This window comes from Heteronotia binoei, chromosome 7 (genome assembly GCF_032191835.1).
Source record: "Heteronotia binoei isolate CCM8104 ecotype False Entrance Well chromosome 7, APGP_CSIRO_Hbin_v1, whole genome shotgun sequence".
Taxonomy (NCBI): domain Eukaryota; kingdom Metazoa; phylum Chordata; class Lepidosauria; order Squamata; family Gekkonidae; genus Heteronotia; species Heteronotia binoei.
This window is the reverse complement of record NC_083229.1, coordinates 112,135,956-112,156,885: the sequence shown is the minus strand read 5'-3', so window position 1 is coordinate 112,156,885 and position 20,930 is coordinate 112,135,956. Positions and strand designations below refer to the sequence as shown.

Below are 20,930 nucleotides of genomic sequence, written 5' to 3'. Positions count from 1 at the left end.
ACTATGCTGCTTTGAACATTACCTCATTACACTTCTGTTGTATTGTTCAGGTCTGCTTTCAAAACTGGCTTTGAGTTCAAAGGAAAGAGACAATTAATAGCAGTTTTATAATTGAGGGGGGTAATCTAGTATGGACATTTCTCCAAGCCACAACAGATGTGTGCAGATAGCTGCATGAAACCCCTTTTCACCTTTAAAGTTAATTTTTTTAAAAAAAAATTAAAACCTTTTCTGTGTAACGATTAAGGAGAAAAAAAAATCATAGCACTCAGAAAGGGGATTAGCTCCTCAAAAATCAACATGGGAGAGAGCTTTTCATTGCGCCAAAAGGAACTTCAAATTGCACAAAATGGCTGACCTTAACTGGACGGCCATTAGATGCAACCTATAATGCAAACACTTATGAGGGGAACAGGGAAGCATAAATGAGGCTGATCCATCTGAAAACATCTGATATCGTTTAATTTAAGCCATTTCTTTCTACCACCATCTCCACCTGCAAGAAACCGGTCACAGAAATCTTACCCTATGGTTTTAAATCAGCAAAACATTCATATTTAGAGGCTACAACCCACTTCTCACACAGAGACCCAGCAACGCATCTACAAACGCAATGTGTAAAATCGTGCCGTGTGTGAAACAGTGCCGCCACCTTTACTGAGTGTTCCAACAGACATTAATTAAGACACAGAACAAAGAAGATACTTTAAAAGAAACCATCAGGGATGTCGATCCAAATGCCTAAAACTTCGTGAAAAAAAATAATGAGCTACTTATAGATGTGAATACTGTCATCTTCCATTCCTAAGACATGTTTCAGATGTTCCAAACCATCCACAGATTAGGGGGGGAAAGTGGCCCTATACCTGGCTGCGAGACACAAAACTGCGGTTCAAGAGAGCTAGTCTAAAAAGCACTTGTCATTCATGAGGATTCACTTTTAGCTGCTATGAAGCATTAAGACACTGAGCTGTAGTCCTTTGCTGGGCAGAACTGGAAAGCAGGGTGCTGATGCATCCTGCGGTTTCAAGAAGCGAAGCATGCTTTGTCCCAGCATCGTGACTGTTGATGAAGCATCCCCAGTTTGAAGTCAGTATCAGCATCTTCCATTGCAGTTTCCAAGCCAGTCTGAAGCTGCTGTCAGCCGCGCTTGATGTTCACCGGAAGGCAAAGAAGAAGCATTCGATAAATTGCAAGTTCAACCAGGAACACCAGCTACGAAGGTCTCAGCTGCGTCATTGGTGAGGCCATCCTGAAAGGTCGCCTCCCCCCCAGAATTTTGTTGGACATCTGTAACTATCTTCCCTTAATTCTTGGTGCAAAGGATGCAAAAAAAAAAAATCATTTTAAAGCCACCTCGTCACATGTTTAATGCCTTTAAAAGTATCACTGTTATCAGGTCCTGTAACAGACGTTTTTCTCCTCTCCAGTAGGCAAAACAAAAGGTGTTGGTGGAATGCGCACGCACACTCACACAGACAACCCACACTGGTTTAAAAAACAGAAACCCTGAAAACTGGCATGCATTGAAACTAAAATACCAACTCTTGGTACCCAATTAAGTCAGTCATCAAACCTTCTATGTCAGCCTAAATATTGGTTTTCTTTGGGGGGTACCCTTTTTTAAAGCCATTCTCCGACAAAGAAGATCCTTGCGTCCACGGATAAGACTGGAGGAATACATCTCTTTCCATACAAGCTTCTAAACGAATTACGCTAAGGTCTACCTGCAAGTAGCTTCAGTCCTGTAAAAGCAGACAGAGGCCATTTCCATCTTCAAAACTTCATCACATTCTCTTGGGTGCAAAGCGTGAGGCCTGGTAAGTCATCCGGGAAAGGTTACAGCAGCTACCAACTCCACCCCAGAACATGAAGGAACTCCCTCCCTTCTAGTAGTTCCTTTGTTTTTTAAGTACCACCTGACTTTCGACTCAAATCTTGACTAAACCAGCATACAACTAAATTCCTAGAGTTTTAAAGGAATGGTTTTCAGTCTCTTCATTTGTATATCACCAGAACCAACCCAAGCTGCGCCAGTGTTTGCCAGTCACTTGAGAATTGTCCAACAGTCCCAGGAGTCATTTTAAGTTGTTTCTTCGGTGGGTGCCTTTCGCTGCCGCGTCGGCTTCTGCCTGCTCCTCTGTAGAAGGGATGACCCATCCCGTTCGCTTTCCGGCTCTGTAATTTCATTGTCGCCCTGTTGGGATCCTGTGTCTCCTATCAGTTCCCGCAAGAACTTGAATTTGGATAAGAACAGCTGCCAGACCACATACCAACCTAGGAAAGGTACAAAAAAAATGTTATTTGTGGATATAAATGTTATTTGTGAATATAAATGTACTACATTTTCAGCTTTCCACTAGAAGAGACTGGGCCACAATTAGAAACACACACAAGATGAAGACCAAGACAACCTCAAAGCAATAGTCCGGGGGGGGGGGGGAAGGCACTGTTAGGTAGCTGACCTTACAACACCTGTCATGGAACAAGAGAAGAAAGTGAGGATAAAAACAAGACACAGAGGCTGTGATCACACATAGTAAATAATGCACTTTCAATCCACTTTCCATGTACCGTACTTTCCAACTGGATTTTGCAAGTTCACACAGTAAAATCCCGTTGGAAAGTGCATTGAATGTGCATTATTTAGGGTGTGTGATCGCAGCCAGATAGACATTAAGCAGAAAATGGCCCAGCAACAGAGAACAACATGGTTTTTGCAGAAGGAGCCATCCCAAAAAGTGTCTGTATCTTGCCTAGCACCTATTAGCAGATCATCAGAACCCCTTTAACCCTTCATGCTGCTCTGAAATGAATTTAAAATACATATGAATCTGCCTGGTATATTTAAAAGCACACACAAATTCAGCAACATTTGCCACAAAGGCCAGCCCTGTTGGAAGTACAAGTGAGCAAAGTTGAAAGGCTAGTGGTTAAGTAACTTGGATACTTCAACACCTGCCAGCCGAACAATTCTGTCAATTTGTGCAGTTTTACAATCTTCATCTGCCACTTGCGGCGTTTAAGATCCATGTAACAGATCACTGTCTGGGGAAAACAGATATCACATCCATACAAGACGCTAGCAAAATGTTCAAAGCGTTGAATGATTTAATGGACAGATTAAAGTATCTGCCCCCCCCCACACAACTCAATGCAAGATTTAAGATCTAGCATGTTATTTATGATTGGCAGAATGAAAAGGCTTGACTCTTTAAAAGAACAGGTGTGTTGTACCACAGCTGCTCGATGCCTTCAGGGACACAAACCGCTGCTTTCTATGAAAACAGTTCTTGGCAATGGAAGAATTCAGATACCTAATCTCTGCATACAAAGGCATATAAATCATGGCAGAAGCAAGTCTGGAAGGTAGGATGTTGAGTGATAGGGGTGGCGGAGGGATGAGGGGAAAAAGAAATGGAACTCTACATTTAGTCTTACACAACCCCAGTTCGTTCCCAATAGTGCCTACTTTAGGGGTTCTCCAGGCCAGGGAACCCCAGTGTAGAGCCCTTGGTGTTTTTAGGAAGTGGGTGAGGCCATGCAGGGCTTTTGTCCAGCAAGACCTCTGATTAACTACTGGAGATTTGATTGGTTTGGTAATTTTAAAAAAATGTTGCTTAGGCAACAGCTACCACCACGGCACAAGGATCTGAACTCTGTTCCTGAAGTGAACCTTCTATGGCTGGCTCCATTTCCTGCAGCAGCCATTTTGTTGCTATGTGAGAATTCCAAATACGCCCCAGGTCGGGGACCCCTGCTGTAGGTCATCTTGTACTAAACACTTAGCAGGCAACAGTTAATTCTAATATTCCTCCAACACATTGCACAACACTGTGTAAGTAGAACAGGAACCATGACCCCTTGCTATTGGGGCATCATCCTTCCCATGGAAACGTAAGGCGAGTATGTATGTTCAGCAGAATAGAGGGAGCAAGAATTTTGTCCCAGACCAGGAGTGGCCAAACTGTGACTCAGAAGTCACATGTGGCTCTTTCACACATATTGTGTGGCTCTTGAAGCCTCCACCACCCCATTGGCCGGCTTGGAGAAGGCTGTCTCTTTAAATCACTTCTCCAACCCAAGCCAGCCGGCAGCTTGGAGAATGCATTTAAAGTTAAAGTTGCTTTCTTTTCACTTCTCCCTCCATCCCCCCATCTATTTGCCTGCCTGCCTTCTTTCCCTCCCTCCTTCCTTCTGGCTTTCAAACATCTGACATTCATGTCTTGCAGCTCTCAAACGTCTCATGTTTATTCTATGTGGCGCTTACATTAAACAAGTTTGGCCACCCCTGTCCCAGACAGTACCCATCTCAGCATGCAGGAGGGGTTGCATTTTTGAACATTCTGCATTTTTGCATTGCATTTTTCAACACTTTGCCATCAAAATAAATGCCCTGCTTATATAAAAATGGTACAATCACACTTTTTTTCCTGACATCCCAATTCTGTACATGCATTATTTTTTTAAAAAATTGAGAATATTCAACCCATTTGATTTCCTCAATTTGCAATGGTACAGTCTAGGAAAACCTCGTACCGTTTAATTCTGCGGGACATACCCTCTAAGTGTTCCCTCTAAGCTGAGTTAGTGTGAGCTAGCTCACAGTTTTTAGCCTCTGGCTCATGCATTTTTCTCTTAGCTCAGGAAGGATGGCCCCAGAGCCAACCAATTTGTGCAGTAGCTCACTACTTTCATGCCAGTCGCTCACAAAGTAGAATTTTTGCTCACAAGACTCCACAGCTTAGAGGGACTACTGCTGAGAACCCAAACTGGAGTGGAATCAGGCCACATAAGACAAGAGGGCCAAGAGCATTTAGGGAGATCATGCACCACAGAGGATGCCAGGCAACTTATCATAACTTAAATCTTGGATTACGTTGCTAAAGAATGTAGTCCTCCTGACATGATTTGTAGGTTGGCTTTACAATCAAGCCCCAAATCTCATTTTTACATCTGCAAGAGTCACAAAAGTAACTCTTCAATCACGCACATGCGTGTTTGCAAAGTTGCCCTGTACTGAATCAGACCATCGAGATAATAAGTATTATCTACGCAGACTGGCAGCCGCTCTCCAGTGTCTCAGGCTGAGGTCTTTCACATCCTGAGGTCTTTCACATCTGGCATCACCTCCTGCCTGATCCTTTCAACTGAAGATGCCAGGGACTGAATCTGGAACTTTCTGCATGCTAAGCAAAGGCTCTTCCATTCAGCCACAGCCCCTTCTGTTTAACACACTGAAGAAAAGACCATCCCTAGGAGGCTGTTTGCTTTCTATGGCAAAAAAAAAAATTATCATCACTATTGACCTGAAACAGAGATCTCAAAAGAAAGGCCAAGTGAGAACACTTTCAGCCTGAGCCAAAGAGTCAGCCAGGGCTCCACACAAAGGATTTCTGTCGAAGGTGACAAAAGGCATCCTTGAGGGCTATTTCCAGTCGCTTCCCCCTCCCCCCCGCCCCCACATACACACCCAGCAATGGAATGATAGTGACAATGAGTTCTATCAGGTAACGTATCTGCATTCTCAAAGCTGGATAGCAACATCTGGCTAAACTTTTCCTGTCTCCAGAACCCCACCCAGCTCCCTTTGTGTGATAGCTATGTTGAGAGCCAGTTTGGTGTAGTGGTTAAGTGTGTGGACTCTTATCTGGGAGAACCAGGTTTGATTCCCCACTCCTCCACTTGCACCTGCTGGAATGGCCTTGGGTCAGCCATAGCTCTTGTAGGACACAACCCATCCTCCCTGTCTCATCCCTCAGAGTACCGAGGTAAAATTAATCCAGATGTTAAACCATTATGATCTTTCCTGATATCCATCAGGAACCCATTCCCACTGGGAATCTATTCAATTTGCTCTGGAAAAGTCCGTCAACGATCATTAAACCCATTACATTCCAGGAGAGGAGACCACCCTTCAAAATCCTATAAAAGCTGAGAGCAAACCACACCCTGGTATGCAATCTGAGGACGCCTAGATAGATGACACCCCCAAAGTCTCTCTTTGGGTCTTCTTCTTAGCATGACACACTGGCTGTTCACTCCCTTCTACATGAACATCTGCACATCTGGAAAAGTAGTATTATCCTATAACTGCTCCTAAACGTCTCTATTTTTCACTCCTTATGTTCTTATTCCTTGATCGTGTGTATACTGTGATTGTTTAAGTGTAACTTTAATAAAATTCTTTAAATCCTTTTAAATCTGGAGCCTTCTTACTGAGCTTGACCTCTGTATACAAAGGTGTGCGATCTCTGTATCCCCTTGGCTTCCCCTGTCTCATAGCTAATTTTCCCAACATTGAGACTGGGTCATTTTGAGTAACAATCCTGGAGAGACTGAAAGAGTTAATCCATTCCAGACTGAGATAAGTAGGTTTCTCTCATTATTCATCTGAGAATCTTTATGAATGACAACACTGAAACCAAACACAGTAACGCAAATGCTGTAAATCTGTAGATCTTGTTCTGTGATGCAATATCTCTCATTGCATCACATACGTGGGTATCGGAACATAAACATGATGAGGCCATGCAAGCCTCAGGGTGGTTTTACTAAGCCAAATGCTTTGACCTCATTATTGTCCACATCCTCATTCAGGGGCGGATCTACTATGAAACTAATGAAGCTTAAGCTTCAGGGCCTCTAATCCTGGAGGGGCCCTGAAGCAACTTTTTTTCTAAAAAAAAAAGAGTGAATTTTTCAACAAAATGGATGGATTTTTTTTTAAAAGCTTTTATTAAAATAAGATTATTTTACTGACAGAATCACAAACCAATGGTTTGAAGTACTTAATATTGACCTTAGAATATGCTCTAATACCCACTTCATATGACCTCAAAATGCCCCTGTGATTGGTCAGATTTCAAAGTTTTCTTGGGGGATTGCTGCTGGTTGAGAAGGGGCCCCTGTAACAGTTCAAGCTTCAGGGCCCCAAAAATGTGGGTCCACCACTGTCCTCAAGCTGAAGCCCACCAGGCCCTTTCCTTGTCACACTTACCAATAAGGAAGAGGAAAGGAAAGGTCCCCTGTGCAAGCACCAATCGTTTCAGACTCTGGGGTGACGTTGCTTTCACAACATTTTTATGGGGTGGTTTGCCATTGCCTTCCCCAGTCATCTACACTTTCCCCTGCCCCCGGCAAGCTGGGTACTCATTTTACTGACCTCAGAAGGATGGAAGGCTGAGTCAACCTCAAGCCAGCTACCTGAAAACCCAACTTCCACCAGGAATCGAACTCAGGTCGTGAGCAGAGCTTAGGTCTGCAGTACTGCAGCTTTGACACTCTGCGCCACGGGGCTCAATAAGGAAGAAGGGAGGGACAATGAGGTGCCCAAGGCTCAATACTAGGATTGCCAACCTCCAGGTAGGGCCTGGAGACCTCCCACTATTACAATTCATTTCCAGATTACAGAGATCAGTCCCCCTGGAAAAAATGCCTGCTCTGGAGGGCAGAATATGCCACTGTACCCCACTGAGGCCTTTCCCCTCCCCAAATCCCATGTCCCCAGCAGTGCTCCCTCTAAGCTGCAGAATCTCATGAACAAAAATTCTACTATGTGAGCTACAGGCATTAAAGTTGTGAGCTACTGCATGAATTACTGTGCTCTGGGGTCATCCTTCCTGAGCTAAGACAAAAATGTGTGAGCTGGAGGCTAAAAATCTGTGAGCTAGCTCACGCTAACTCGGCTTAGGAGGAGGAGGTACTTCCCTGACCTCTTCTAGGCCCAGGTAATTCAGTAAATTACCCACCCACCTCCCAAAAGATTCCATAATGGAACGCCAACTTCCATTTTGGGGTGATAATGCTGGGTTCTTTGGGTTCTGGGGCTATTGTTGCTGTTCTGTTTGCTCTTTCATTTGCTACTTGTGCCTGGGAGAGAGGTATGGAACCCTGCAGAGTGACAAGTAGAAGAAGGGTTGGTGGTGGGAGAAGTTCAAGCCAGATCAGGCAAAAAGAGCAGTCACTTATGGTCTTCTGAACAGACTCCCAACTAAGAACACCCTGGATGTTATGCACTGTTATTGAGCTGGCGGCAGGGTGTTTGTTGCTTGCTTAATGCCAGGTAAGTATATAGAGAAACAAGAGCAACCCAGGATGTAGCCCTGGATGAGGAGGCCACCTTGGCTTGTATTACAAAGACCTGGATGGATGACATAGATCAGGGGTGCCCAAACTGTGGCTTGGGAGCAACTTGTGGCCCTTTCACACATATTGTGTGGCTCTCCAAGCCCCCACTGCCCTGTCAGCTGGTTTGGAGAAGGCATTTCTCTCTTTAAATCCCTTCTCCAAGCCAAACCAGTTGACTGCTTAGAGCAGGGGTGGCCAACGGTAGCTCTCCAGATGTTCTTTTTGCCTACAACTCCCATCAGTCCCAGCCAGCATGGCCAATGGCTGGGGCTAATGGGAGTTGTAGGCAAAAAACATCTGGAGAGCTACCGTTGGCCACCCCTGGCTTAGAGAATGCATTTAAAGTTGCTTTATTTCCACCTTTTCCTCCCCACATCCATTTGCTTTCCGCCCTTCCTCTCTCCCTGTCTCGTGGTTCTTCAACATCTGACATTTGCTCCTTGTGGCTCTTACGTTAAGCAAGTTTGGCCACCCCTGACAGAGATAGTGTTACGTTGGTCCATCCTGTGCCCTCCTAGATTCTCAGTGGAACTTCAAAACAAGCTCAAGGGTTGGGGCGGTCTTATGGCTATAAGAGCTCTATCTCCCTCTTCTGCCCTGAGAGCACCAGCTTCAGTTGTCTGAACTCGGTGTGCGGCATTAGGAGGAAGCTGGCTCGGTCTTCCGACCTGAAGACTGTTTGGGTTTCAGTGTTGAAGATCCCCTGGCTGTTGGTCTTGACGGAACCTTCATACCTACTTCTGGGTGGCAGGATAGGAACCGGCTCACTCATCCCATTCTTTTCTCCCAATTCCATACCAGGCCCATGCCCACACCAGCGCTTTTCTGCACATGAGAGCAGGGAGGCCCCACAGCCACTACAGCGAAAGGAACGGAGCTAAGTTCCCCCTTCAAAATGGCAGAACCAAGTTCTGTACGTGCATGTACCCCCTTTAGCTCTCTAAAGAGCACTTCCCCTTGTTCAGAGCCACCATTGTAATGCGTCCCTGATGTATGGCTGGGCTGAGAAAGGAACAATGAAGGGCGGTGGGGGGGGGGAGGGTTTTTCCAGGCCACAGGTGCAATGAATGAGCACTGTGCTTTTCTGCATATGCAGCAGAGGAAAGGGAGGGAGCATGGGTGAGGGATGCTACAGCAGCCAGCAGAATGAGAACAGGTGTGTCAACACTCTCTTAAACCAGCCAAAGAAATAAAAGCTTTGAAACAACAGGAAAATAGAACAAAGCTGAGCACTATGACAACTTTCATAGCATGGCTGTGATCACACACGCTAAATAATGCACTTTCAATCCACTTTCAGTGCACTTTACAACTGGATTTTACTGTGTGAACTTGAGAAATTTGGTTGGAAAGTGCACTGAAAGTGGGTTGAAAGTGCATTATTTAGTGTGTGTGATCACAGCCCCGTTCATCTCTCAGGAAGTTTGGAGAATGTCTCTCCTGGAAGCTTGCTGAGCAGCGGAGGACGCGTATGTTGAGATTGTCTGAAGAAGAAGAAGATTATATTGGATTTATATCCCGCCCTATATTCTGAATCTCAGAACGGTTACAATCTCCTTTACCTTCCCTCCACAACAGACACCCTGTGAGGTGGCTGGGGCTGAGTGAGCTCTTGCAGTAACTGCCCTTTCAAGGACAACTCTTGTGAGAGCTATGGCTGACCCAAGGCCATTTCGGCAGCTGCAACTGGAGGAGTGGGGAATCAAACACGGTTCTACCAGATAAGAGTCTGTGCACTTAACCACCACACCAAACTGTTTGGAGCAACAGCTCCCAAAAGGCCACATCCACTTAGTACAGTAACCTATCAGGTGTAGCTAGGATGGTGGCTGGAGATCACCCAGCAACAGAGATCAGTTCACCTGGAGAAAATTGCTGCTCTGGAAGGTGGACTCGATGGTATTATGCTCCACTGGAGTCCCTCCTCTCCCCAAACCCTCCCCTCCTCGGTCTCCACCCCCAAAATCTCAAGTTGTTTCCCAACCCAGAGCTATCAACTCTAGATGGAGCCTTCTTTGTGGCCAACAGAGACATCCATTAAAAAGTCAAAGCGTACCTTATGAGTCTTAACCCTCCAGCACCGGCACCACCATTAATGCCAAGGAAACCTCACTGGGGTCTGAACTCTTCAAACTCAGGAACTAATTTTAACCCTGTAGGTGGCCGGGCCTACTGAGCTGCAGGACATGATTATCAATATGCAGAGTCACGTGACAGGAAGAGGAGAGACCTCAGCAGTGTCAAGGCCAGGGCCGTAAGAACATAAGAGAAGCCATGTTGGATCAGGCCAATGGCCCATCCAGTCCAACACTCTGTGTCACAGAAGAACATAAGAGAAGCCATGTTGGATCAGGCCAATGGCCCATCCAGTCCAACACTCTGTGTCACAGAAGAACATAAGAGAAGCCATGTCGGATCAGGCCAATGGCCCATCCAGTCCAACACTCTGTGTCACACAGAGGCCGAAAAAACCCAGGTGCCATCAGGAGGTCCATCAATGAGACCAGGACATCAGTGGGGCCATGACCAGCAGGCCAAAGAGGCTGAGGTACCAGGCTCCCAAACTGAACACTAGGATGTGCCCCATAGCAAGGCACAAGTCAAAGGTCAGAACCATGGAGGGATACTCTCCACCACTCAGTGAGTTTGTCATGCTTTCCATGTGCATTAAATGTACCGGGTGGGGGTACAGCACCTTTGATGTCTAATCCGTGTGCACTTGTAGCAGGTCCTTCTAGAAACGAATCAGCAAACACCAGCAGTCCGAAGGGGCTTGTGACCCAGCAAGTGACGGTCCCGACCCACGTACTGAAAACCATACCACCTTATCCTAAGCTCATAAGCCAACCAGAGGAGACTGGGAAGGCTGAGAAAAATAACACAATGAATGGTGACACTGTTATGACAGTGGTGTTCACAGAGTTGTGTGCACATCCCATCATTCAGCCGAGTCGAACAGGATTTGCAGCATTGAGAAAACTGCAAAACTTGTTTGATCAGGGATAACTGCGAGCCAACAAGAGACGAGGACACAAGCCTCTTGGGCGAGGATGCCGCCCCCAAGAATGTTTTTAACGCTCATCTGTCTTCAGCCCAACCCAAAATGTTACCTAAATAACCATGGGTCACCCCTGACATTTACGAGCAAGGCAGGATTCGCTTCCGTTCCTTACAGATGTTGGTCTCAAGCACAGAATCAACGAAGGAGGCACCCCTGCCATGGGCCGCCTAGTGGCCTTGGTCAGAGGTGGCCAATGCCACACGGGCAGCTCCAGTTTGCTGGGCTTTGCCTGGCCTGGGTTCGACCATGCAAGTGGCCTTGGACCTGAGTTCCCTTCTATGGCAGTTCAGGGGCAGTGGAGAGCTTGCAACACCCAGCCCCTTCATGTTTTTATCCTGGGGCCTGGGCTCACAGTATTGGTGGTAGAAGCAGGGTGGGGAAGGCGTTTGCTCCCTCCAGGCCGCGCAAGAGCATCTGCCCAGCGCTGCACCACTGGCTCTCCAGTCCACCGATGTGGTTTTTCCTCTGCACCCATCGACACAGGCTTCGAGTTTACCAGCTGCTGTTCTTTATAAAGCTTTATATCTCCAGTACCTGGCACCAGTGTCCCCTCTAAGCTGAGTTAGTGTGAGCTAATTCATTTTTTAGTCCCGGCTCACACATTTTTGTTTTAGCTCAGGAAAAATTGGCCCAAGAGTAAGCTAATTTATGCAGTAGCTCACAAAGTAAAATTTTTGCTCACAAGACTTCACAGCTTAGAGGGAGTATTGCCTGGCACTACATTTTACGACACGCGTGGCCTGGCCCAACGAAGTCACATTTATGTCAGATCTGGCCCTTGCAAGAAATGAGTTTGACACCGCTGTTCTAACGAGTACCCTCAGAACCACAACAGCTCTTATCGGCTTCTTGCCCTTGGTCCTTTGAAGAGAAACCAAGATAAGCAACTGAAGGCACTGCACAGCCTCTTTCCCTTTCATGACTCCACAGGCAACCTAGGGGGAAAGCGGCATAATCTTCCAATCCTCACAACCCCCAGCATTAACTTTTTTTGCATATGCAAAGTGAAAGCCACTTGGGAAACAATATATTAGTTATTAATTTTGCCTAGCTAAAGAAACCCTTTTGGTTATCAGCCTTCCTGTGTGTGCTTGTAGCTGCACATAAATAATTGCTTGGATTTTCAAGATGGGGGTGGGGTTGGGGAGTGGAATTTAACCCGATCCCTCCCCCCCCCCCGACCCACTTCCTCGCCCCGCAAAGCACGTTCCCGTGAATACAATCTTCCGTATAGCCATTTCCACCCAAGTGACTTTTAAAGCAACAAGTTTAAAACCTCTCCACTGATTGATGGATGTCTGGTCTGAGTATTCGTCCTTAGCACCACCGCACAGCTTAGAAATCTAAGCGGCATGCATAAACATGCCTCCAACAACAAAAAAAAACCAAAAGAACTTCCCAAGGGTTTTGTTTTGAAAGCTTCAAAATAATTCAGGCGAGCAGAAGAGGTGAAAGATGGGAGTGTGATCTTGCGGGGAGTGGGGTAATGAAAGCCCGCGATGTGCACACGCAATCTCCGGCCCTGGAGCCGGCCGCACTTACCGCAAAGCATAAAGAGCAGGACGCAAAGCAGCGTGGCCACGATCACCAGCAAGGTCAAGCCGATGCTTTGCCACATTTTCGCAGTCAGAAGCCGGGACTCTTGGGGTCTTCACCGTTGCATTGAATGATCCGCGAAGAGGAGGAAGAGCAAGGCGTCAGCAGCATCCCTTATCCCTTTTTTTAAAAAAAACTGCAATAAAGCAGAAGGGGTTCAAGCGTCGCGGGAGAATGGGAGAGATTGCACACCAAGTCTTGCTAGAGACGCTGTTCCCCTTCCTTTCCAAAGGCTTCGAGCAAGCAATCAAGAGGCAAGGAGTTCCAAAGGGAAAGAATTGAAGGGACGGGGGAGCTCAGAGGGTTAAAACAGAAAAGGATCGAGGGAAATAAAGGAGCGGCGGGGCTTGGAGAGAGGAACCAGGGGAAAGCAAGCGGCGGCTGGGGCGGCATGCGGGGTAGCCCCGCATGAGCCCATCCCAGCGCTGCGCCCGGGAACGGGCAGCTCCAGAACTCCCCGCGCACGAGGCGGAGAAGCCGAGGCTCCCCCCTCCTCAAGCAATGAAGTGGTTCCTCCCCCTTCGCGGACAGCACGGCCGCGCGAACCAGCCGCAAGAAAGGGGGGGGGGCGGAGGAGGGGAAGAGCTTAGCCTCCCGTCACCCGGACATGGCTTGAGTCGTCGACTTCGTGCTAGCGAAAGACGTGACGGGAAATGTAGTTTTGCTGCGGGAAAACGGTCGCAGCCTTTGCCGGGCGCGGGTATGATGAGGAACTCCAGTTCCCGTCGTGCCCTTTAACAAGCAGACCAACGTTGGTGACATTCCTGGAGGAGAGGACGGGGAAGAGGAGGAGGGTGGTTGGGGCTGTTCTGAAATCAGTGCTGCAATTCCCAAAATCACTTCGCGGGGCGTTTCCGGCTTTCAGAATCAGAACTAGGCGTCTCTTTTTAACATATCTCCCTCTTTCGCATGAAAAGATGACTATAGTACTGAAGGTGACTTCAAAGTATGTTCGGTTTAGGCCAAGGGTGGCCAAACTTGTTTAACATAAGAGGCTCACTGAATAAGCATCAGAGGAAGGAAGGAAGGCAGGCAACTTTAAATGCATTCTCCAAGCTACTGTCTGCCTTGGCTTGAAGAAGTGATTTAAAAAGAGAAATGTCTTCTGCAAACTGGCTGATGGGCTGGTAGGGGCTTCAAGAACCACACAATACGTGTGAAAGAGCCACAGTTTGGCCATCCCTAGTTTAGGCTTTTAAAAGCATTTAAACAAGGCCCTGCCAAAGAAGAAAGGCAAAAATGAGTCCAAAAGGAGTGGAGTGATTTCTTCCGGGTGGCCACAGGAATGCATTAAGTTTTGTTAACGCAGCTTAGAAATCCGTTAATTAAGCCAGGTTTATTTGCCTATGAAAAACTGAGATTTTTGCAAGCATAGGTCATAACAACATTTTAACACCCTGCGATCCTACAGGCGCCATGTAGTCAAGCATCTTTCTCACGGTGGTCCACTATTTGCTCCAAACAGCCCACAAACATGAAAGGGAGGCCTCTCCTACTGATGCCCGCCAGCAACTGGTTTCCGGAGTTACACTGCCTCTGTACATGGAGGTTTCATGACTAACAACTTTTGATAGTTAAATTGGTTTGATCTGCCTTTTAAGAAGATTCTATAAGACGTTCTGCAAAAGAAGTACTTTTTTTGTGCCTTTCCGGGATCTACTGTCCGTTCCTTTAATTGGGTGTATGATGATAAGGGGAGAAAAAGTTCTCTTTGCTTTCACCACACCAGGCTTAATTTTATAAACCTCCATTGTGCTCTCCTTGTATTTTTTTTTTTAATTCTAGAAAATGTCTCCAAACACTTGTCTTTTCTTGTAATGGATGCATTCCATACCCTTGATCATAGTAATTGCCTGTTTCTGCATCCTCATGGCAGAATACAGCATTTAAAAATCGTACACAAATTGTACAGTTGGCTGTTGATGACCCCAGATCTATAAATCACATTTTGCAAGATTTGGTTGAAAAGGCAAACAGTTGGAGCTGGCACAAGCAGGTCTAGTCAGAAGTGCCTCATGTTCTTCATTGGGACTTATTCCCAAGAAAGCATCCTTAGGATTGTAATAATTGTGTGTGTAAAAAATTTATTTCCATCAGATATCAAATAAATGATTTCTTAACATGATTTACTATTAAAATTTTGTTAAGGATTTTCTTCAGAAACCTGTTAGGCTCTGAGGAGCAATGTAAAGCACAGGAATCCTTTTTTTTTTTAATGCATTTTTAAAATTAAAATAAATAAATAAACGGTACAATCAAAGCCGTCTTTAAAACCCACTGTTTTTCACACATGCATTCCAACAGCAGGCCTGAGATGAAAACTTTAAAGGTGCAAGTGCATCTCCTATTCTGCAAACACAACAACAGGGAGTCCGGCCTCTGGGGGTGGGGCTTGGGATTGCCACTCTAGACCAGGGGTGGCCAAACTGTGGCTGAGAAGCTGCATGTGGCTCTTTCACACATATTGTGTGGCTCTTGAAGCCCTCACTGCCCTGTTGGCCAGCTTAGAAAAAGCATTTCTCTCTTTAAATCACTCCTCCGAGCCAAGCCAGCTGGCAGCTTGAAGAATACATTTAAAGTAAAAGTTGCTTTCTCTCATCCGCTCTCCCCCCATCTAATTGCCTGCCTGCTTTCCTTCCTTCCTTCTTGCAGCTCTCAAACATCTGATGTTCATCTCCTGTGGCTCTCAAACATCTGACGTTTATTCTATGTAGCACTTACATTAAGCCACTTTGGCCACTCCTGCTCTAGACCACAAAACTGAGGGCAGGCACTGTGAAACCCGAGGCCTTTCCCCTTTGCAGACCTCACTCTCTCTAGACTCCACCTGCAAATTGTTTTCAGCCAGCATAGTGATTCAGCATCTTTATTAAGTGGCTATATCCTACATACAAGCACTCAGAACATGCAGAAATATATACAGGTGGAGCAGGGGAAACCCAGCCCCCATGAAGCGGAAAGCACCCTGTGATTGCACCCTTTTTGGATCCTTCACTAGAATATGCATACCCATTGGCAGATCCTAGGATCCTCTGATACTGCCTCCCGATTGGCCAGTTTGAATTATGCAGCCAATCGGGATGCAGATCTTTGAACCCTCTCCGTCTAGCCAAAAATTTCCCAACCCAGAGTTGGAAATTTTCTGCAGCACTCCGAAAGACATTGGGAATGTCTCACTGCACTTATGTAAGAAACAGCTTGTTAGATGAGTTTCTTGAGCTGTTTGGAAAGTCTAGGGCATTTCAATGGAAACTTTGAAGGAATTATATATGCCAGTCACCAGGTGTGGTGTTGTGGGTAGAGCAGGGATCCCCAGTGTGGTTTCCATGAGCACCATGATGCCCGTCAACACTGTTACCGATGCCTGCCAAGTGCTTTTAGAAAGTGGGCAGGGCCAGGTGGAGGCTGAGACTTTTGCCCAACAGGGTTTCTGACCAGCTGTTGGAGATTTGATTGTCTGTGCAGATTTTTAAAAGTAGTAGAGCAGCTGCTATCACAGCACAAGGATCTTCAAGGAACTAGTACAGCAACTCGTGCAATAGCACTGCAAATTTATACCCCGCCCTTCTCTCTGAATCAGAGACCCAGAGTGGCTCACAATCTCCAATATCTTCTCCCCTCACAACAGGCACCCTGTGAAGTGGGTGGGGCTGAGAGGGCTCTCACAGCAGCTGCCCTTTCAAGGACATCTCCTGCAATAGCTATGGCTAACCCAAGGCCATTCCAGCAGTTGTAAGTGGAGGAGTGGAGAATCAAACCTGGTTCTCCCAGATTAGAGTCCACACACTTAACCACTACACCAAACTGTAGGAGAAAGAATTTCAGCCCACATAGCTTTTCTCAGCCCTTGAATACTGTGTAAAGAACAGCTGCTTTTAATGAAGTTCCCTCTTCTTCGTAATTATTAAAGGTGCTGTGGATGGAAGCTGAGATCTATTGGCCTACAAGATCAGCTAATTGTTCTTTGCTGTTTTAAAAATCCACCAGACAAGTATGTTTAGGACCCATGGAGTGCAAATGCTTAGTCAACTGACTTTGGATATAATCGATCGATCTAATTCTTACTATGACTGAATCTGAGGGTACTTAAATCCAGAGATTGGGGCCATGAATAGATAAGACAAAAATTTCTACAATCCTAAAAAATGTGTGAGGGTCACAGAAAAAATAGGAAATCTTAAACACACACACACACACACTGAGGATTAACCCCCTCTCCTGAAATAAAAGAACAATCACTTGTAGCTTCAAGAGATGCTCTCAGTGGTCGTTGCTAGGCAACCACACAGTATTGCCAGCCTTCAAGTTTAGGTTTCTGTCGGTAGAAGGCAGGAGGAGGAATTTTTTGCTAGCTATATTATCACATTGGAGACATCCCTGTTCCCTCCAGAAATGCCCCCCAAAAGTCCCCCACCTGCGACAAGGCAGGACCTGGCAACCCTATCTTGAAGAGACAGAAATTCTACTGTGATAGAGGAACCAAGCCCCTACCATGACTCCAAGCTGGCAATGAAGTCCACATGACAACAAGCAAAGGCTGGGTACCAGTGGCTGTCACTGAAGAAAGCAATGAACCAAAAGCATATACCCCTGACAGGGCAACCTTCAGAAGGAACAGGAAGCACTTGAAAAAAAAAAATCATGCACTGATGCCCCTCACAGATTTGGGGCTCCCACAACCAGCTCCCACAGGCCTCTTCCCTGGAAAAGACAGCACCTTGATGTCTGAGCACAGTCCTGATTGCAGCAAAGAGCACTGAGTTCATGCCTGGGGACACTGCTCATTCTGCAAAGCCTCCAGAACTGTCAACAGATCTGCAACAAACATTCACTGAGACCCGGGGGTGTGTGTCAGTCAACACCCCCCCCCCCCCATGTAAATATGCTGATTTTGTTATGCAGAAGTGAAAAGTGCTCCTCCCTGCAGGAACGGTGCATGCTATCACCTCTGATACCAAACTTGCGATAGATATTTTATTTGGGGACATCTTATGTTAGGAGATACCCATGTAAAGATGGGGAATGTAGTAATATGGAAGCTGTTTCTTTAAGAACAGGCTTAGGGCTTAAGTAGAACTCCCGCTCTTCACATGAATGGATGTGTCTTCTGGAACATACTAGCTAGAACTGGATTGGTAGTTAAGACTCCCGCTGTAGCTACGTTTATATTAAGTCTAGAATTCTACTTAGGAAAGAAGCTGAATGGATTTTAAACCTGAAAACACTGCCCCCTAATGGATTTAATGAGAACATCTCCTGGCAGGTGCTCATGAAGATAAGAGCCAAGACAAGCCCAGTCTGCTCACTTAGCTATAGTGCAAAGGGTGGCCAAACTTGGTTAACATAAGAGCCACACAGAATAAACATCAGATGTTTGAGAGCCACAACACATGAATGTCAGGTGTAGGTAGGTAGGTAGGTAGGTAGGTAGGAAGGAAGGAAGGAAGGAAGGAAGGAAGGAAGGAAGGAAGGAAGGAAGGAAGGAAGGAAGGAAGGAAAGAAAATAGATGGGGAGGGAGAGAGAAGCAGAAGGAAAGCAACTTTAATTTTAAATGCATTCTCCAAGCTGCTGGCTGGCTTGGAGAAGTGATTTAAAGAGAGAAATGCTTTCTCCAAGCCAGACAACAAGGCGGTGGAGGCTCTGAGAGCCACATAAGTTATGTGAAAAAGCCACGTGTGGTTCCTGAGCCACAGTCTGGGCACCCCTTCTATAGTGTATATCAGGAAGAGAACTTAAAAGAATCTGAAATGTCGGCATGATGCTTAAACAATTTAAATGAAGAATTTCTTGTAATTATATAACGCGTAGTAGATGTTAATACTGGTTCAGTTGTCTTAATATTAATCGCATTCTGTATGTGCTCTGTGAAATTGCCCTTTGTTTTATTAATATGTTTTAATTGCTTTTACAAATATGTATTAAATATATTTTTAATATTTGTATTATTTTGGTAGATTCCCCCTGACGAAGCTGCATGCGAAACACGTTGGGGTTATAAGATCATGAAAGATTCTTTTCCTTTGCACCATTTGTCTTTTCTGTCTTCGTTTGGCCTCTTTTCTTCACCTGTAAGACCAACAAAGTTTTATTCAAAGAATAAGCTTTCATGTGCACGCACACTTCAGATACAATGAAATGGAAATTACTAGACCATGAATATAGATAGAGGGTGAGCAGTAAACTAGCATACAGAATAATGAAGGTGTTTAACAGATACAAGGACCAAAGAGGAATAACAAGCTTAGTTTATATGGTTACCATTTGTTTGGATTTAATTCCATGGAAAACATAGTGAAAGAAATAAATATGCCAAAGTTGGAGGTTGTGGAATGTTGAGAGTAATTAACAGAGACCCTGCCATTACGCCCCATCTCAAGCATGGGGGAGACTTTACAGCATCTTCTTCTTTGAAGTGGGGCAATTGGCTGTGTAGAGTTTCCTCAATTGGCTGTGTTGAGTTTCCTCCCCTGTCCCCAGACCAGAGAAATACATTCCCATCTACCATTCCAAATTACAAATTACACCCATTTATGCATATGAAAGGCCTAAGCCTGAGAAACTGCATTATTGTTTCTGTCCAGCAGATGGTGCCCAAACACAAAGTGTTCAAAACAAAACCCCAAGTCATGGGCCTCTGTTTGCCAGAACTAAGCCAGGCTATTAACAGAAGGGCGTTTCGGAAGTCATGCATTCATAGGGTCGCCATAAATCAGAAGCAAGAAGACGGCATTTAACACACTACGTTTTTTAAAAAGCTCTCCAGGATGTATGATGAATGGATGACAGGGTGCAGCATTTCTGCACACTCAGCCTTACCAACCTCACAGGGTCATCGTGAGGGGTGGAATTCTAGCAGGAGCTCCTTTGCCTATTAGGCCACACACCCCTGATGTAGCCAATCCTCCAAGAGCTTACAAAACAGAGCCTTGTAAACTTTTGGAGGATTGGCTACATCAGGGGTGTGTGACCTAATATGCAAAGGAGCTCCTGCTAGAATTTCACCCCGGTCATCCTGAGGATAAAATGGAGGCGGGAAGAATGATGTAACCTTTGGGAGAAAGGGGGAGCATATAAATGAAGCAAATAAATTACCGCTTCATCTTTAGTAAAAGGATTAAGGCAATTTTAGCCCAGTCTGGTGTCACTTCTTGTTGCAGAATGTCTATAGATTTAACCTGCTGTGGTGTCCTGCTTCTTGTATCTTTGTCGTTTCTGTATGGAATAAGAAAGCAGCGTGAAAGGGATTCTATAAAATGCAGAAGCCACTTGAGAGGTTTGTGTGGGAAGCAGGATCGAGATTGGTTGTCTTGTCTACAGATGCTTCAGGCTATTTTCCCCAGTTTTCTTTACAAAATTAGGGGTATTGTTTCCAGGATTAAGTGTGGTTTCATATGTGACACTCACAGCCCAGTTCTATACAGAACACAACCACGTCGATCTGTATTGAATTAGACTGAAGAAAAGTATTAGAGCATTTCTGCGTGCCGTGACGGCAATCATTTTGTTAATTCAAGCATGGGACCAGAAAGGATATATATGCTGGGGACTTCTAATTTCCCCTCCCCCTCCCCCCAGAGCCCCCATAGCTTCTACCTTTCCCCTTTTCCCTTCTCTCCTTCTCACCCACCAGATTTACTTTAATCTGCCCTCCTGTCTTAATCTGCCCTCCTTATTTCCCCTGGCAAAATTATGGCTGAATTGTGCAATGCGAGCCACTAGACCAAGCCCAATTCCATTGTGGAGAACCCATAAAGATTTGTGAAGGGGAGACACCTTATTTCCCCTCCTCCCGGAATTCTAGCAGGAGCTCCTTTGCATATTAGGTCACACACCCCTGATGTAGCCAATCCTCCAAGAGCTTACAAAGGTTTTTTTTTTTTGTAAGCTCTTGGAGGATTGGCTACATCAGGGGTGTGTGGCCTAATATGCAAATGAGCTCTTGCTAGAACTCCACCCCTGTCCTCCTCCAGTATTTCCTCTTTCCCTCTGCCTGGTAGCCCCTATATCCACACCTTTCCTTGCTTCCTTCTTTCCTTCACATGCACCAGCCTACCTACTTTTCATCAGCCTTTCATCTTCAGCTATATTTATTATTAATTTCTTTCATTGATAGCCTACCTTTCTCCACAGTGGGCCCCCAAA

The 20,930-nt window shown here is 45.7% G+C and overlaps 1 protein-coding gene and 1 long non-coding RNA gene across 2 annotated transcripts in view; one reads left to right on the top strand and one right to left on the bottom strand.

The window, feature by feature from the left end:
• LOC132574764 (uncharacterized) overlaps nt 1-20,930 on the top strand; it is a 272,751-nt gene that overhangs the window by 138,336 nt on the left and 113,485 nt on the right. The gene's annotated exons all lie outside the window — the stretch shown is intronic.
• SMIM13 (small integral membrane protein 13) lies at nt 438-13,409 on the bottom strand. The gene is made up of 2 exons (XM_060243000.1): nt 12,734-13,409; nt 438-2,277 (listed from the first exon to the last, which is right to left on the bottom strand). Exons 1-2 carry the CDS (start codon nt 12,807-12,809, stop codon nt 2,084-2,086), a joined length of 270 nt encoding a protein of 89 aa, XP_060098983.1. The 5' UTR covers nt 12,810-13,409; the 3' UTR covers nt 438-2,083.

Excerpts from the sequence above, each read along its gene's own strand:
- SMIM13 (XM_060243000.1), bottom strand. The coding sequence starts at position 12,809 with ATGTGGCAAAGCATCGGCTTGACCTTGCTGGTGATCGTGGCCACGCTG. Across the intron at positions 2,278-12,733 it reads CCTGCTCTTTATGCTTTGCG|GTTGGTATGTGGTCTGGCAG; the intron begins GTAAGTGCGGCC and ends TACCTTTCCTAG.